The 15,304-nt window shown below is 43.3% G+C and overlaps 1 protein-coding gene across 5 annotated transcripts in view; it reads right to left on the bottom strand.

Moving 5' to 3' along the window:
- Positions 1 to 15,304, bottom strand: part of KIAA1328 (KIAA1328 ortholog) — a 196,057-nt gene that overhangs the window by 22,153 nt on the left and 158,600 nt on the right. For 4 of the 5 annotated variants that reach the window (XM_007428308.4, XM_088152611.1, XM_088152614.1 and 1 more), the window contains 2 exons: positions 13,591 to 13,769; positions 6,954 to 7,062 (listed from right to left, as the gene is read on the bottom strand). In XM_007428308.4, coding sequence (XP_007428370.3) covers positions 6,954 to 7,062; positions 13,591 to 13,769 — 288 coding nt within the window. Of the gene's footprint in view, positions 1 to 6,953; positions 7,063 to 11,408; positions 11,431 to 13,590; positions 13,770 to 15,304 lie in introns of all 5 variants that reach the window. The other variant, XM_088152612.1, reaches the window with a different exon arrangement.

Here is a 15,304-nt window from a genome sequence, read left to right on the forward strand (position 1 = left end):
GTAGGGGGAAGAAGACATTGAACTTTAAAGGGATAACCCTCCCTCTCTCATTTATTCCTGCAGCTGCTCTTAGCAAAGTCCTACTCTCATCACACATCATGTCATGCCAAGTCACTGCACTGAAAATATATTAACAGCTCTTTCTCGTATTTACCAAACAGCTGGAGCAAATACCACCTGTTTTTGTGTTTTATTACAAAACTAAAGACTCCCTTGAGTCAGACTCATCTACAGGCGACTCCGTGGATACTCCCATATTATTCTCTTGGCAGCATTATGGAAGTGGTTTGCCACTGCTTTCTTCTGGGGTGCTTTTTTGACTTCCCTGCCTATCTTAAACCCTTCGTGTTTCCTAGTGGTTCTGCTCTGGAGTCTTACACAGGCCCTAACCTGTTCATCTTCTTCCTCATCAGTCAAGGTGAGCCTGGAGCTGCCACCTTCTGTAGACAAGAGTGACACTGTTCACCTGGAATTGGCCCTGAGGCTGAAGCGCAGACAGCCCTAAGGATGGAAACTGGGCCACAGCCATCTACCAGACCCCGTTTCACCCCCTTTGTTTTGTATTACTATTATCATCATCAGGTGGGCACAGAAGGTCTAGAGGAAAACTTTCCTAGAAGAGGAGCTGCCCAAACACAAAGCTTGGGGTAGCCAGACTACTGCAGCATGACCCATCAACCTCCCTCTGCCCTTCTGCTGGGGCATTAGGTCTTCAAACCCCTGACTCTGCACCCACGTTCTCTTTCAAAAGCTAGGCTTCCCTCTGCCGCTAGTGTTGGTTAGTGCTCTGCACAAAACCTACCTTGACTCGATCTGCTAGAACTTTAAATAGCGAAAAGTAATTACATATCCTGCAAACTCAATTGATTCCATTCCTCTCTCCCCACCCTCCCGTTAAGGCTCCAGTTTTGTTCAGCAAGATTCAGTTCCTAGCAAAGCAAACCATTAGGGTTTAACCGTTAAGTGTGGATTATAACAAACATGCTGACAGATCTTTAACTTTAGTGGCACACCAGCAGCTATAATTCTCCATATTGATTAATTTAGTTAGTTAAACCTGCAATCTAAGCTTATAACCCATTCTGTGATAAATTGAGACTGACCTGCTGCCCAAGCAGGTTTCGCTGATGAAGAATAGGATGGGTTTAGGTCTCACACAGAAATACTTGTCCATTTACCATTTTCAATTAGAGAAGCCCATGAGTAAGGGGAAGCAAAACACACCTCTTTAACCCGGTCAATTATATTAACACAGTACACGAGGGGAGTGGGGGGAGAAATAGAGAAAATATATTCATATGCAACAGAGAGAAAGTTCTGGAGGTCCAGGTCCTGGCTGAGCAATGGCTTTGATCTATCCCATCCCATCCTGTTTTTAATTGTATTTTGATTTTATCTACAAGATTTAGAGGCCACCCAACTCCAAAAAGACTCTGGGTAACTTACACTAAAATTTTTGTTTGTTTGCCTTCAAATCAGTCTTAATTCCTGGGAACTGCCTGGAAACTGCAGTCTTCTTGGCAAGATTTCAGAAGTGGTTTGCCATTGCCTGCTTCCCAGGGCTGAGAGAGAGAGACTGGCCCAAGGTCACCCAGCTGGCTTCATGCCTCAGTTGGGACTAGAACTCACAGTCTCCCAGTTTCTAGCCAGGTCCCTTAACCATCCCGACACTGAACGGGGTCTCACACTAAATGTAGAAAACAATAAAAGGAAAACACTGGAGTAGAAATCCCAAACACCTGAACAAACACACAACCTCAAGCAGAAAACAAAACCAACGGAGCTCCATGAACATCCTACCCCAGGCCTGGGAGAACAGTCAGGTTTTTAAAGACTTCTGCAACATCATCAGGCAGGAGACATACAGATCTCTGGGGGATCTCATTCCAGAGGGCAGGTGCTATGACAGAGAAGGCACCCTTCCTGGATCCCAACTGGTGGCATTATTTGATTGAAGGGACCTGAAGCATACAGGCTCTGCCAGATGTTACCAGACAGGCAGAAACCATGGGAGTCAGGTGGTCCCTCAGGTATCCCGAACCTATAGAAATATAAAAGTCTGAAAAAATACAAGAAAGCAGGTGGACAACAGCAGCTCCATGGGGTTTTCCATAGGATCAGAGGTCATCCAGGACAGGAGCTCAACCCTTAGCAACTTACTGATCTATTCCAGACTCACAAAGATAAACATTATAGCACTAAGCTCATAGTTTCATCAACCAACTTAGCTAAGTCTTCTACACCAAAGAGAAGAAAAACGAATCATCCTGGCCAAGATCAAAGCTCACTGCTCTTCCTTTGACCCTTTAGAGTATAAGAATAGGGCAGCAAGGAAAAGCAAGCTGAAGCCAAAAAGTCATGTACTACTTCACTGTAATTTCACAGATCACTTCCGTAGTAGCTGAGCTTGGAAGTGAATTGTTGAAACATAGAGAACTGCAAGACTCCTTTACGGAAGCAACTATTTCAAATCTTGCACAGGCCCCTAATTAGTCAATGGCAAGAACATATCCTCGTTAGCTCACAACAATCTTGGGCAGAAGCTGCCCATGGATGATGCCTCATCCTTGAAGCCTACATTATAGCTACAACAAAAATGCCCAGCACGAATACCTGGTGGTTGCAGCTGGGTGCGCAGATACCTCAAACCAAACCAAGACATAGAGATCAAATTCTCTCCTGATCTTTTGGATACATCAGCTCCTGAATTCCCAAGCTCTCACTAAAAAGCCAAGGGGGAAAAGATGCCCTGATCTGTAGATGTAGTTCAGTCACCAGACTTCCCTCCGTCAATAGCAGCTTCTTCACCAACAGAAGTAAATATGTGTAGCTCAGGGTTGAACTGTGGAGTCCTTGGGGTTCTCTGAGCTTGGTTGTTTTCTTGCAAACATTTTGCTGGCTAGGCAACATCTTCAGTGCTAGAATGGAGTGGGGTTTGCTCTCTGTTTATATACTGTGGCACTCCTTGACAGTGTTGGTGGGGGTGGGTGGGTAGGTTTTGTTTTGTTTATACAACATCTTCCAACAAAATGGGTATCAATGCAACTTTATCAAAAAGTGCCTGACCACTCAACCTACTACAATACACCAACACAAGCTATGAAAAGGATCACACTGCCATACATCAGAAACGTCTCAGAAACTACCAACAGACTGTTATAACCACATGGCATCTGTAGCACACAAACCAACTAAAGCCCTCTAAAACATCTTAAGCAAACCAAAAGGCCCAGTAGCCCAAGAAGAAAAACCAGGAGTCATCCACAACATACAGTGTAAGGACTGTAACAACCATTATGTAGGACAGACAGGCAGAAGGCTGGCAGAGCGCATCCATGAACACCAACTAGCAGTCAGAAGACATGATGAAAACTCCTTAATCTCACAACACATGGACAGATTTAACCATAGTTTCAACTGGGAAACTGTCAGCATCTTAGACCAAGCTAAATCCAAAAATGCAAGGGAATTCTTGGAAGTTTGGTATTCAGACAAGGCAGCCATCAACAGGCACATAGAGATAAACAACATCTTGTTGTTGTTCAGTCGTTAAGTCGTGTCTGACTCTTCGTGACCCCATGAACCATATTGCGCCAGGCCTTCCTGTCCTTCACTGCCTCCCTGAGTTTGCTCAGTTTCATGCTCATGGCTTCAGTGATGCTATCTAACCATCTCATCCTCTGCTGTCCTCTTCTCCTTTTGCCTTCAATCTTTCCCAGCATCAGGGTCTTTTCCAAAGACTCCTCTCTTCGCAAAACAACATCTACACACTATTCAAAAGAGACAATAGAAAGGAAAACAAAAGACCAGAACATCTCCTCACCAGCAATCATCACCCAGATAAGCAGAGATTAACACCAAGATTAGCACCAGACATATAATCAAGCAGTAAACAATACCCTAATCAAGAAACTACCAGAGGGAAAAAATAAAACAAAACAAAACCCCCACCTCCACCAACACTGGCAAGGCATGCTACCATATATAAACAGAGAGCAAACCCCACTCTGTTCTAGCACTGAAGATGTTACCTAGCCGGGTAACGAAACATTTGCAAGAAAACAACCAAGCTCAGAGAACCCCAAGGGCGCCACGCTTCTTCACCAGCATAGCAGAGAGCAGAAAGAAATCTCTTGGAGCACAAACACTTTGCTATCTGGGAAATTAATTTATATGAGCACTTTTTTCATTAGTCTATTGAATTCTTTATTGCAAATCCAATGAAATTAATAAAGTCCCCAGGAAATTTAAGGCTCTGGAAGAAAGCAGAAGTCCAGCTTGCATGTCTAGAGTTCAGAGGCACCCACACATTATGTTTTGTAGATGGTTTTGGCTGAAGCACCTACTTTCCAAGTGCCACATCAAGCACATGTGACCACCAGGGAGCCACCTATGGTTAACCTGGGCTTATCTCCAAAAACTGTACAAAATGGCTGCTAACAAACCTCTGATGCAATCACTCTATATTCACAGCTACTTTGTAGCCAGAGTCCTTAAGATCACATTTTATATTTAACTCAATCTTTCCCTTCAGATGATGGAAGTTGGTCCTATTCATCAGAAGGACCCTGTGTGGGGAAGGCTGATGTAGCTTGTTTACATCAGATCTACACTGTGTCAAACATGCAGATTTGGCAGGCTGTAAGTGCCCTTACTAACTCAATAATGATGACGGGAATCTTCAGTTGCTCCAAAAAAGCCTTCATGTGGGCCCAACAGAAGGGGGCATCGGTTACCTGCGAACAGGAGCAACCGTCGTGTTCTGTTTTTGACCTTCAAATTCACCTGGCACCTATTGTGATGGATTCTAGGTAAAATGGTTTGTCTTACGTCTTGGCGTTTAATGTTGTTATTTAGGTTCCCTTTGGGCAACCAGGGAGGCAGGGAATGAAATGGAAGTGAACCTTCGGTTGGTTCACAAGGAGGTCTGTTTTTCCTTGAGAGAAAACAGTTTAGCAGAAAGCATGGAAGGAACATACCAAAGTCTTGCCTGTCCAGAGTGGCCTTCGCCTAGGAAGACCTGAAAACATTGTTACTTGTTGTTTTACAGACTGCATGTTTACACATGAATGGGACTGGGTGGCTCTTTTGTAGCTTCTCGTGAACTCCTCATTTGCTTCTTCCCAGCCCAAACCTCTGGCTCATCTTGGAAGTATAAGGAAGAACAGCTCAAAAAAAGGGAAAGGGAAAGGGAAAGGGGAAGGGGAAGGGGAAGGGGAAGGGGAAGGGGAAGGGGAAGGGGAAGGGGAAGGGGAAGGGAAGGGGAAAGGGAAAGGGAAAGGGAAAGGGAAAGGGAAAGGGAAAGGGAAAGGGAAAGGGAAAAACAATCAAACCACGTATTGGTCAAAGTAAGCCATGATTATTGCGTACATCTGCAAGACTGGTGGTTTCAACACTTCAGGACTAAAACAAGTTGCAGCTTACCGCAAGGCACTTCTCAGTCTGAATTCAAGAAGCAAGATTAAAATATTTCACATTGCCAGAGATTGTCCCCGCCCCCGCCATGGTCTTGTCTGCCTTAAGCAGAATTCAGCGACACCAACGTTTCAGTGGTAGAGAATACGTATAGCTCAGGGTGTTCTCTGAGCTTGGCGGTGTTCCGGCAGATGTTTCATTACTAGGCTAGGTAACATTGTCAGTGCATGGGGACAGCAGAGCTGCCTGGCGGCTTATATTACTATAACCAATTATATTACAAACGTTTATACCAGGGTCCCACCACTCCTAGCACTTGAAAGAAACTTGCAAAGCCATTTTCAAGAAATCACAGCTAACATCTGCCTAGAGATGATGCTGAAGCATAATTCAAATGAACAAGGGAAAGCCCTTTGTGCTCCAAAGAAGAAAAGAGAAAGAATACACAAGGGGTCCTCAGTTAACAACCACTCATTCACTGACCGTTCAAACTTATGATAGTGCTGAACGAGTGGCAGTTACAACCAGTCCTCAAAGTTGCAGCCGTTGTAATGTCCCCACGGTTACGTGATCATGATCTGGGTGCTTGGCAACCAGCCTGGGTTTCTGACCATTGCAGCATCCCGCAGTCACATGACAGCCGTTTGCAACCTTCCCTGCTGGCTTCCCCCAAGCAAAGTCAGAGGGAAGCAGGAAGTCGTGGTCATGCAAGGCCTTTGCTTAATGACCTGTGGTGATTTGCTTAACGACGGTAACCAGGGACTGCCGGAACTGCCGTCACTAAGCGGCATGGTCACATGACACTGCGCTTTACAACCGCATCACTTAGCAGCAGAAATTCCGGTCCAATTACCATTGTAAAGCAAGGACTACCTGTATTCCCAGGCTAGTTTCAGGCTGGCAAACAGCCAGCATTGTACGTGCAGGGGGTGAAGAGTTCCCTGTCCAAACTAGAAACTGCCCCATTTAGTAACATCAATATTCCCAATTTGATGAGCAAAGCTATGGCTTCTTCATAATTGCGGTATTGCCATCTGAGGCTTCTTTAGATAACTTATCTGAATTGTTAATGACACACAATTTAGTTGCTTTCCATACCGTGGCAAAACAGTATAAAATAGCTTGGCAAGAAATGCACTGTGATAAAACACGGTGCAACTTGGGGGGGGGGGGTGTAAGGCCAAGCAGACTTTGGAAAGGAAAAAAACTAACCCCATATTGCCTTTAAATTATTTACGAATGTATTAAATGCGTCAGTATTTTAAAATACATTTCTCTCTCTCTCTCTCTCCCCCTCTCCCTCTCCCTCTCCTGGAATCTAAGTAAAAATTAAAACATTAGAACTTGGCGTATCCCTGCATTTCTTATTCTAACAAGCAATTTGAGGCTTACTATAAATGTCACAAGATATGGCAGATCTAAGTTTATAAGATTCAGCTGGAGGAACGCATGAAAGTCAGACTCTTCTCCTGGCATGGGGGGCAAATGTGACGGTCGTGCCTGTGGAATCCTAAACCAGAGATCGCCAGCCATCTTACCGCCAAGCCCCATGCTGGATTGGGGAGGTAGCCGCCGTTACAAGCCCCTTCTTGTTGCCTGTCAATCCAGGAGACGTAGCTGCATCCTTCCCAGAGCTTGGCATCATTCCTGTGGAAAGAAGAAACACTTGCAGCAGCCTTTTCTTGCTTTGTCTTACTTCAGACACCAGACCCAAGGATCATGTTATTCTTCAGGGAGCTTTAGATACGGCGAATCAGCAGGCTAAGTTGTTGTTACCGGTGACAGGTAGGGAATGAACATATATTTTCAGGGCTGCCTGGAGTCTTAATTGCATATATACACCCCAGAGTAGACTTGGTGTCACTTTTGTGGTTTCAGCCTGTGACAGGCTGCCATTCCCTAATGACCTTCAGGCCAACTCTTGAAAACTTCGCCTCTGGATTTCCAGTTTTCACTGGGAATGGTGAAAAAACTCACAATGCTAGTGTAGATTTCCACGGTAACTGGGAGAGTTTCAAAAGCAAACACAGAACCATCTAGGCACTGTTGTATTTCGTCTAAAAATGCATTCCTTTTCCTATACCACAGTTTCAGGTTAGCTGAACATCTGTAAGTCAGAAGTTAATTCTAAAACTAGCCCATCAAGAAAAATCTGGGGGAAAGGAAAACATCCAGAGCTTTTCCTATGGTTATCATAATCCTTATACATAATCCATAACACATAATATGGACAGAGCGAATCAAGATCTCTTTGCATATTCCTCATAGAAAGCCCACGAGATCTTCCCACAATGGGGTCAGGCAAGCTATAAGCAGTAAAAACCTTGACAGAAGCCAGAACAATAAACGTATAACACCTAAACAATGCGGTTTCTTGAAGGAATATACTATATCTATCTCTATCTCTCTATCTGAAACAGTAAAATGAGATAGAATTTTTCAACAGTCCCAAGAAATTATTCCAAATGAACGAATATTAGAACTTACACAATTTAGAAAGCAAACCAGGAACATGCAAGTATGGTTCTTCTCCAGGTAATCTATACCTGGATGAGAGCAGAGGTCACAAAGCCATAATACAAGGACCTCTGAGTCCACACACATGACTTCTGTCAGATTTGGAATATTTCATACAGAAATTATAGGGAAAAAGGGGCTTTGTGCAGGTCACACCTAAATTGTGGGAACTCTTTCAGAGTCTTTAGCTTTCATTAATGTTCTCATTTAGAAAGGTGCTTGTTTTATGGGACGTGAGCATTGCACAATACCTCTGCTTTATCTGTTATTTTATCTGCTGGATCTGCTTTTGGAATATCGTTGGCTTTAAGGATTATTAGCTGCCGTGGGTAGTACAGAAGTATCGGTGGACATTTTTTATAAATAACAGAAGACAATTTCACTGAAACAGCCATAAAAGAAGGTGGTGGTAGGGAGACTTCCTCAGATGACAGAATGTGACTTTTCTTTAGGTTGCACAACAAGGAACCAACAATAGAAAACAAATATAAAGAAGTTGGACCAATTTTGTCACATGCAATGGTTTCCTCATTCAAGTGAGAAAACAACGGCTGGCTTCATACAATGAATTAAATTAAATTAAATTAAATTAAATTAAATTAAATTAAATTAAATTAACATGGGGTTGGATAGTTTGTGGTTCAGCCTGATGTAGGAAACCAGGCACTGTCTTCCTATCTTGGGTGAGCCAGGCCATCATGGCAAGCCAACTTATGGTTCATTTGTTTGGTCAGAGCAGGTTAGATGTGAACACTAGGGGTGTCCGCAAGGAGGTTCAAAAAAGTCAGATGGCAGCCACAACTGTGTGACTGAAGCCACAACCCTTTTATATATGCAACATGCGCTAAAAAAGAGGGTAGGGCTTCAATCATTAGGTTGTGGCTGCCATCTTGACATTTTTTACCACCCTTGCAGATATCCCTGGTGAACACAGCAATTTTGATTTGTTACTCGGATGTAGCATGCTATGAACACACCACAATGTTCCATAAGCAAAATGGACTTCTTGCTCATTCAAACAAGTAAGCCCTCTGTTTCTCTTAACTTCTTCTCTTCTTACTGTCCAATATGAAAAACTGAGATGACATTGGAAGTCACCCCCGAAAGATATATATTACTATAGATATAGAGGGAAGCAGGATATTTGATTCCAAGTCATGGCATGGGATCCTCTATGAAATTCATGAGACAAAAGAAGAACCACACACCCTCGCAACTGGAACACCTTGTGGATCTGGTCCAGAATCTTCAATAAACCTTCTGTCAATGGAAGTGGAGATGGCCATCTGTTAATTATTCCTAATCACACTTCTGACAGCAAGCCAACATTTACCTGCCTATAATTTCACTACCAGATTGCTCCAAAAGTGGAGTCGGCAATAAAGGGGAACAGAAGAATTGGGCAGTAAGGTCAACCGACTTTTCAGGTACTTAATCCACAAGTAAATGCATAGAGGAGTCATGAAACAATAGAGGGTATCAATGCCCATACATGGTAGTTGCAGGAAAGAGGGGAGAGAGTGTGTGTGTGTGTGTGCGTAGAAAGAAGAAAAAAAATAATGGTGGTTTTAAAAAAGAAAGGAAAAGGAAAGAGAGGGGGAAAAAAGAAATCCATCAGTGAAAATTGCCCCTGAAAACTTCACAGAATCGTAACGGCTTTCTCTCGCTTAAATTGATTGGTGTAGCAACGTTATGAGATGACTATTAGAATTCACTGCGCGCTACAGAAAGAGCTGAAATGTCAGCAGAGTATAGAGCAAAAGTAATGGGTCCTGAACTCCTGTTAGTCAAAAATGATTTTGTTTCAAATTAGAAATTGATTTCTTTTGGACACAAGCCCTTTGCCGGCTTCCAACTTTTGTAGCTGAGCTTTGGAAGAGATTAACCTCACCCTCGGTCTGGGTACCCCTCTGATGATACCTTTCAAAAGTTTCTTCGCAGCAAAAGCTTCTCTCTTTTCTTAAACGTGGCCACAGTCTTAACCGATAACGCAACTGGTTTGTTCCTCAGAGAGCTGCACACATTTTCCCTTTCTTTTTATGTTTCTGCTGACACAAATTGCAAACTCGTGGACAAGTTTAAAAGGAGAGAAAAGGAAAGGGGGGGAAAAACAGAAAAGAGGGAGAGGGAGAGGGAGCTCATGAGCGACCCAAAGATTAGGTTAGGATTTGCAGCAAAGCACAAGACTTCTCCAATTTGTTTATTTTTTGGCACACAAGAAGTAGTGTTTTACTTTGCTCTTAAAGTGGACGTGCTGAGCCAAAAGCAGGAAGAATATTCGCTATAAAGACATATGTGGCTTAGAAAATGCTGGTTTCCCAAAGATTAGGATTGGGGGTGGGTGGGGAGCATTTAGAAGACTGCACCATAAAAATCCACTCCTGGAATGGCTTTTTTCTGCTAGAAAATCATGTCTCGTTCCCTTCCCCTCTTTTTTTCGTTCTATTTCTTTCTAAGGCCACTGCAAGGCCTTAGGCATCTGACTGACACTTTCCTGCCCTATCTTGAGGGCTTGGGGAAGAATAAACATATTACCTTTGTTTATTTTGTGCACCCCCATCTACCTGCAGAGAAGGGCAAAGGCAGGTGGGTGACCGGTGAGCAGATGTGCTCTATGATTTTTCTGCAGGAGGAAATCACCGTTACAGGGGTGGACTTGAACTTAAATCATATCTCTGGGCACATCTTGAGGACCAGTCAGCTTCTGGGTTCCTGTGCTAATCTGGCCAGTGGCTCTCATGATGCAGAATGGAGGAACCTGGGGCTTCAAGATTCCTCAAATGGCAGGATTTCGATGGCGTGTGATTCTACGGTACAAGAACAGCCAGAAGGGGCATATGTTTTCCCTGTGCAGTGATGAGGGGCAGTTTCATCATCTTTCTTGAAGGACTGACAGGGCTAGGTCAACAGAGAAAGCAACCTGCCCATCTCTTTGAGCTCCCAATCTCAGTTTTCAGGCCACACAAAGCCCCATCCCTTGTTAAAAAAAAAAAAACGATTGCGCTGAGACTGTTCACAGAGTAAACGGTTTTCCAAGGGGACGCAGCCGCTGTGATTCGTTCCACCTTCCCTCCTAGGGAGAAGGGACCATGCAAGCTATGCCACGAAATTTGAACAAAATGACAATTCGCCGTGCTCTTCTTCGCTGTGGCGTGGACATGGAACTCAGGGTACCAGGTGCTGGAGGACGGTGCAGGGTGCTCTTTCAAGCCCTTCCTGAATCTCTGCTTGGCCAATGCAGAAGCTAGTTAGACTTCTGGTCTAACCCAGCATGGCTCTCCTTACAGAATATTGGTGCAGAATAAAATAAGAGGACAACTTCAACAAGATTTAAATGCAATTAGGTCTGATTTAAATGCAATTAGACTTAGATTAAATGGGAAACAGACTGGAAAATGGAGTTTGCAAAGGAATAAATGAATTGCTCACAAATGCTGAGATTGTAATAGTCTAGATTATTGATTTGATAGAAATACCTGCTGAATCTCCTAGGCATGCCTGCACACACACACACACACACACACACACAGAGAGAGAGAGAGAGAGAGAGGGAAAGAGAGAGAGAGAGAACTAAATAAGTAATACATTGAAAATGTTGGATGGGTGTAATGAATTATAAATAACAATAAAAACAGTAAGAGTTGTTATTACTATATACAAGTATTTAACGCATTTAAGGCAGCAGGGAATACAGAAAAATACATAAACAAATCCTGCTGGCTGATGCTATCAGCTAGGGTGAGCCATTTGTAATTGTCAATATAGCAGTGCTTCAAAGAACACAGAAAAATTATGACTTGGACACAAGGAATGGGCCATCCTCAGTGACACTTTTCTTTTGGATACTCCAATTCCTTCCTCATTTCCTCATTTGTGTCCAAATCAGACAGGCCAACACAATTGCCTCCAAGCCAAAATTGACATTTCAGTTCCAGCCATGTTTTTCTTGTAAGTTTAAGACAATTAAAGTTCATCCAATTGAGACTCTATGGTGGCCAGTAAGCCAGGTAATGAAAAGAAATGATGGAAGTTGCAGGGACATGCTTACTTATTATGGCAAGCGGGCCACTAAGGTTCAGGCATTTCAAGGGTTATCAGTTAGCCAACTTACCATCATTATAATGGAAGGTCAAACCAAATAGAAACATCTTAAATTTGGGAAGGGAAAGGAGATATGTTTCTGAAGACACTAGTTATGTCTATATGCTGACTGTAGCAAATTTATAAACTCTAGACTAATTCACAATTTGCTATTCTATCAGGTATTGTGTCCATCATTTCAGCATTTGTTAACTGTTAACAAAAATGCAAGAACCACTTTACAGAGTAGCTAAAGCTTGGAGCCAAAGCTTGGGCTGTACAGAGAGCCCTGAATGGCTGAAGCCAACGTAGGGCAGGGTCTAAAAGGAAGTATTGTACATGTATACAGTCAAGGGTACATATAGGTGAAACAGAGGGGAGATAAATGGGACCAAAACTGTGCCACCTGGCTCAGTGAAGCCTGCATTGATACTCAGGGAATACCTGAGTAGTAAGAAAGATAGTAAGGTAGTAGTATTTCCTGAGTAGTAAGAAGATATTTATTCACATGGACTGGAGTGGCATAGAAGGCCCAGGAAGTAAGCAAGTGAGGGAGAGTTTTAGGGGTCAAGGTAAAAGCCTCTATCCCAAATCCGCTTCTCCAGGGAAACTAAATCTGTCAGCTCAGCCAGGGGTGGTAAAAAAAATCAAGACGGTGGCCGCAATGATGTGATCAAAGCTCCACCTGCTTTTGTGTGCTTGCATCATCATGCCCACCATCTTGACTTCGTTGGCTATACCCCGAGGACACCCTTGGCTCAGCCATAAACCACTGAGAAGGCCAAGGAATGCTGATAATGATAAACTGAGAAAAGGTTCTAGGGGGTGAGCAGAGCCCTGGGAAAGGAGAAGAAAGAAACTCTCTAGAAAGAAACTCCGTTCATGGAATAACTGCCTCTTTGTGCTTTCAAAACGACTTTGTAGTCCCACCCAATTATTTCATAGTTATACCCTAATGGCCTCACCAAACACACTAGCAACATGATGCATTATATCCAATCAAACACTAGCTGTGTCTATACCTGGCTGCTATATCCAATCACTGGTATATTCTAATTTGCATAAGCCTATAAAGAGGGGCTGTAACCCCACCCATCCCCTTGAGGCTCACATTTGCTTCCAGCACTGTCAATAAGCCAATATGTGCTTCAATGGAATGTACCCTAATCTCTAGTTTAAACAAACCCCTTTCACGACATTTTCTTGTACTGCACAAATCAGTAATTGTTTGCTTTGTATGGGAAACCTGGAGATCATCTGCTGAAAGCACATTTCAAAACTGGGAGGGTGGCAATTCTGTAGGTTGCCCTCTCAGCTTACTAATGGTGACAATCTAACCTGAAATAACTAAGAAAACCCATTCCATACTAAATGGGGCAGGTTATTTAATTGGGGGGGAGGGGACACACTATTAGCTCTGCTGCCTTGGAGGTCCTTCATATCTCCAACCCGCTTGCTAATCCAAAGAGACTGTTGACATCCCACCCGGTGGCTCCCATGACCAACTCAGAGAAGCGCAGGCTCAGAGATCTGGGAAATGCTGAACAAGAGGCAGGGAGGAGCAGAAACACTTCTCACCTCGTCTGGACCTTACAGGCTCCTTTTTTGTGCCGTCCCAAAGGGTTGCGCCATCTGCATCACTATTGAAGCCCACACTCCTTGCCCCGGAATGGATCCCTTCACTGCCTTCCGGTGCTCTGCAGCCTTTCCTGGAGGGTGTCCTTAAAAGACAATCTTCACAATCCAACTTGGGGGAACTGGAAGAGAAGGAAAAGGGAAGAAGAAACTGTGAATCAGAGGTTTCTTTTTTTAAGGTTCTCATCTTCAGTCTAACACAGAAAGTTACCACTGAACTTACATTAAAATAGTCAGTTGGATAAGCACAGTGAAGTAGTACACAACAATACACACACCCATCAGCAATTTGCGGCACAGTGATGGCTTGGGTTAAAAATGAGGCTGCTCATTTTCCATATGACCTCGACACTGTTCGTACTCATTTTGAATCGGAATCTGAATAATCAGAGATTCAACAGTGCAAAGCGTTTAAGCAACCATAGCTAGTGATCTCTCCAACAATCCTGCAAGGCAGACTAATAATTAGAATCCTTATACTGAACAAAGATTTCATTCAAAATGTGGGTTATTTTCATTGACTTGAAAATGGTTCAAGAAGCCACAGTCAAGCCTATTTTGCTATGAATTGCTCAGAGTACAATAGGGGGGAAGATGTTCTGGAAACATGATTCCCCGAACATGCGGATAGCTTCCCTCACGTTTGTAACATCCTTTTGTCTTAAACTGATGGTACTCAAGGACTGAGTTTGCAGTGAGAAGGTATTATACACCTTGATAACCAAAGTATTTCAGTCGATCAAAAAGTCTCTGAGATGAGCCTTCCTCAACCTTGCGCCTTCCAGATGTGTTGGACTACAACCTCATTTCCCCATCAATGTGCCTTTTGCCCATGTTAGCTGGGAAGCATGGAATTTAAGCCCCCATCTATTTAGAAGGGCTAGGCTCAGGGGTAGGAAGGTGTAGGAGTCATCTCAAAGACTTCTCTTGGAAAAGCCCATCTTGCTCCCTTGGTTTGCAATACTGTACCTGCTTCTACCTGTGAAAAGGTGAGAAGCAAAGCTCTCTTTCACCCACCGGTTTTAGTCCAATTAGCATCATTTCAAGATATTTAGGACCCCCGTTGTTATTTGGGGGGTTACTGGCTTCAACGAGAACGGATAGCGCTATTTTCTGAAGAGGTGGACATTTGACTGGCTACAATTAGTGGGAGGAAGTTCCTCTACTGAAACGACCCAATGGCTTCTCTCCATGCCGCAAGGTTACCTTTAGGATGCAACGTTGCATTCAAGGTTGAGTAGCACTACAAGTAGCAGAGGGGAAAAAATTAAATTGCTAATTTTAAAGGACTGGATGGAGACGAAATGAAAAAAATCTGTACAGCATAACAAGCTCTGCTAACAAGGCCTTGGGGTCTGACCCTTCAGCTCTTAATGTGAGCTAAAGCCTGAAGGACCAGAAGTTAGGAAAGAAAAGAATTAATACCAAATGTGGATTTCAAGGGTACTAACACTGCAGAGTTTTAAGATATAAGCATAGGAAGATATTTCCAGAGATAGGGCAAATGCCTCCCCATTACACTGACAATTTGGGGTACATATTGGCTAGGATTATCCCTCCCACCTGATGCAAAGAGTGCTCACCACCACCACACATGCACACATACTCACACAGACATACAGCAACTATTTAAAACATAGGGCCAAACTAGATATGA

Source organism: Python bivittatus, unplaced genomic scaffold (assembly GCF_059951505.1).
Source record: "Python bivittatus isolate LINGU-HERP-01145 unplaced genomic scaffold, Pbiv_v1 ctg000570_np1212, whole genome shotgun sequence".
NCBI lineage: Eukaryota > Metazoa > Chordata > Lepidosauria > Squamata > Pythonidae > Python > Python bivittatus.